The sequence below is a fragment of the Ochlerotatus camptorhynchus genome, unplaced genomic scaffold (genome assembly GCF_037179485.1).
Source record: "Ochlerotatus camptorhynchus isolate MF236.1 unplaced genomic scaffold, CSIRO-AGI_Acam_v1.1 ptg000070l, whole genome shotgun sequence".
NCBI lineage: Eukaryota > Metazoa > Arthropoda > Insecta > Diptera > Culicidae > Ochlerotatus > Ochlerotatus camptorhynchus.
This window is the reverse complement of record NW_027040560.1, coordinates 1,770,733-1,773,864: the sequence shown is the minus strand read 5'-3', so window position 1 is coordinate 1,773,864 and position 3,132 is coordinate 1,770,733. Positions and strand designations below refer to the sequence as shown.

General features: G+C 45.1%; 1 protein-coding gene across 1 annotated transcript; it reads right to left on the bottom strand.

Moving 5' to 3' along the window:
* Positions 1-506: 506 nt before the first annotated feature.
* Positions 507-2,597, bottom strand: beta-PheRS (phenylalanine--tRNA ligase beta subunit). The gene is made up of 3 exons (XM_065216881.1): positions 2,415-2,597; positions 2,133-2,346; positions 507-2,072 (listed from the first exon to the last, which is right to left on the bottom strand). The coding sequence occupies exons 1-3, from the start codon at positions 2,470-2,472 to the stop codon at positions 572-574; spliced, it is 1,773 nt and encodes a 590-aa protein (XP_065072953.1). The 5' UTR covers positions 2,473-2,597; the 3' UTR covers positions 507-571.
* Positions 2,598-3,132: the final 535 nt, after the last annotated feature.

Genomic DNA, 3,132 nt, shown 5'->3' with positions numbered 1-3,132 from the left:
AAAGGAACTCAGCGATGAGTAAAATTTGTCTCAAGAAGTTTGTCTTAAGAAGTTCCTAGAATAACTTCTTAAAATGTCCTGCAGTTTTTCGGAAGCAAATATATACGCTTTGAGGTCCTTAAAGTAAGTTCCCTGAAAATATCAGGATGTTAACTTCCCTTATGTTTGCGCAGTTTGTTTATGAAGCTTCTCTGAAATTATCAGCATTTCCTTTCATTCCTCAGAACTTCTGTAAAGAATTCCCACAAATGTTTTTAAGTTAATGGGACTTCACTAACGATCTCTAATCTTTCATAAAGTTACTAACTTGAAATAAATCATTTATAGCCCCACGTTATATAACTGAGTAAAATTTTCATGAGATAAAAAAAGATAGCAACACAATTTTACTCAGTCGCTTAGTAAGATTCGCCGACCGTTGTAAAGGAAAGTCATCGATGACTAATAACTAATAACTAGGATTTCCGGATAAACTTTGTTCAATCAGCCAATGCCGATGTATTTCTTTTCCTCGCCAATTAATCAAATTCAAAACCGAACATCTTGGTGCCTACCATTCCCTATAACCGCTTCAAACGAACAGCTCCATATTGAACTCCACCACCGAGCACGGCGTGGTAATTTCGAAAGCGTGCAACACGGTCGGATGCAGCACTCCGATTCGACCGATATCCGCTCCCTTGTAGACAATGGAAGCGCACCTTCCGGGGAAATATGCCGGATCGTCAGCCGCCCGCAAGTAGTACCCATTTTCTTTATCCCAGGGAACCTCCAGCAGTTGCATCACTCGATCCAGCAGTCCGTGGACCACCTCGAAGCCGGCGGTTTTGTTGCAATTGACGGCGCAGATGCGTCGCTCGTTACGGGCACCGACTTCCGCGCGAGAATCGGCCAGCACAACGTCCGATACCTCGAACAGCTTCAACGGCAGGGGCATTTTGCGATTGGCGGCCAGGGTTTTCAACAGACCGGAGATCAGAGTCGTACGAACGACTTGGAACTCCAGCGTTTTCGGGTTTGCGATATGAACCGCGGAAATTTCCTCTATTTTATGGTTCAACTTGGTGGAAATGTCGTCTCGCGAGCAAAGAGTGAAAGTCAGACCTTCGGTGAATCCGGCTTGGGCGATTTGCTCCCGAAGTTGTTCGGTAAGCTTGTTTAGCGGATACTGACGAGCGATGTGCATCGTTCCGGGCAGGGTTTTCGGAATTTGGTTGTATCCGTACGCGATGGCAACATCCTCGTAGATGTCACAAACGTGCATCATGTCGTGGCGAGTCGGGGGAACCACGACTTTCAGCTGGTCCTTGTCCAATACACTTTGCGACGTCGGAAGCAGTCGATTGAGTATCTTCGCCATCTCTACGGGACTTGATTTGATTCCAATCAGAGCGTTAACCTTCTCGACGGATATGGTCTCGTCGCGGAAAGCCAGTTCCGGGTATTGGACAGTCTCACCACTCGGATTAACCACATCGCAGGATTCTACCGTGAACGGCTTGGCGCAGTGCACGGAAAACATACACACCAACGTGTCCAACACAATATTCGCCTTGGTCAAATCCGTGGCCGTACATTCGATAAAGACATTCTTCGTTTCCAGCTTGATTTTCGAATGATCCCCGTTGATAATCGGAGGAAGGGACAGAACAACTCCGTTCGAATCGTAGATTACCGGATAAACCGGTGAATCGCGAATGATTGGCAAATAAGCCTTCAGCTGAGCGTGAGTGGAATAGAACTCCATCAATTCGTCCGCCGTCATTTCCTTCTCCTGGTTCAACGGAATGAACTTAATCGCCTTCGGAGGTTTTGCATCAAAAGTGAATGGACCCTTCAAGGTGTCCAGATCGTGAGTTCCAATCGCGACCAGCGCACGCTTGCGGCAGATATTCTGATGTAATTTGTCCTGCAAATCGATGAAGCTGTTGTAGGAATCCTTCGTAAAGCTAATATCCCTGAGGACGGCAGCCACGGCAAAGGGACGAATCTGCTTGGTTGCTTCCGTGATGACCAGCTTCTGTACTGCTCCCTTCATCGGTTCCACCTTCATGAATTTCGGATAAGATATCCTACAATGAAAAACTCCAATTACCCTCCTTCCCTCATAAAACCGATTGCATCACACTTACTTTCCCAGGAACACCTGCAATCCCAGGACCAGTCCTTCAAGGCACAACAAATCGTACCGATTAGCCGGAATATCGATCCGGTAGATAATTTCCTCCGAGGCATCCTTTGCCGCATCCACCTCACCTTGCTCCTTGGTGATCATCTGCTTCTCGGTGGTCACCTCATCCAGTTCCAATCCATACGCGAAGCAAAGCTTCTGGAACTCATCGTCAGCTGCGAAGCGGAAAATCTACCTTTAGTCACAACCAAAAATTACCCCCGGGAAGGTAAACATAACCTACTGTAGGTTTTTCCGAGTGCTTTGAAGAGCAGATCGCGCTTCACTCCGACGGTCGGCATGGTTCAACGGCTGGACGCGAGATTTCCGAACGATATCAAACTGGAACCGGCTGGTTTGGCAGGATGTTTTCCACTTATTCCAACGATCGCCGCGACAATGCCACGCACCAATGCAAAAATGCAGCCTGTGTGCCGATTGCGGAAAAACAGCAAAACAACAGAAAATTCAGTGCCAACATTTCAAAGGGGCGTAATTGCTTTTGTAAACAATGACTTTAGCCGTCAATTTCTCGCGAATGAAATCTTACCTCTCCAAAATAACAATGCTAGCTGGTAGAGGAAACATTCCTCTACCTGCTAGTGTAATTATTTTTCATGAGTGAGCTTTTATTCGAGAGAAATCGATGGCTAAAGCCATTGTTTACAAATGCAATTACGCCCCTTTGAAATGTTGGCACTGAATTATTGATGATGACATCAAGAACTGTCAAAAGGGGATGAAATGTTATGGCACTAAACGGGATTTACCTGCTGCAATAAAAATTAGCTATAAAAACTGTTCGTGCCCGTTAGCAATGTACACTCAAAAATATTAAATTAATAAATTAAGAAAGATTAAAATTTAACCTTTCGATAATTCGGTGACTTTTATACATTGATCTGAATAAAATTTTCTTCAAAATTATAATAAGACTGCACGGCGAATGAGAACGACCCAAA

Coding starts and splice junctions, on each gene's coding strand:
- beta-PheRS (XM_065216881.1), bottom strand. CDS start 2,472: ATGCCGACCGTCGGAGTGAAGCGCGATCTGCTCTTCAAAGCACTCGGA. Junction 2,347..2,414: donor AGCACTCGGAAAAACCTACA/GTAGGTTATGTT, acceptor TCCGCTTCGCAG/CTGACGATGAGTTCCAGAAG. Junction 2,073..2,132: donor TTGCAGGTGTTCCTGGGAAA/GTAAGTGTGATG, acceptor TTTTCATTGTAG/GATATCTTATCCGAAATTCA.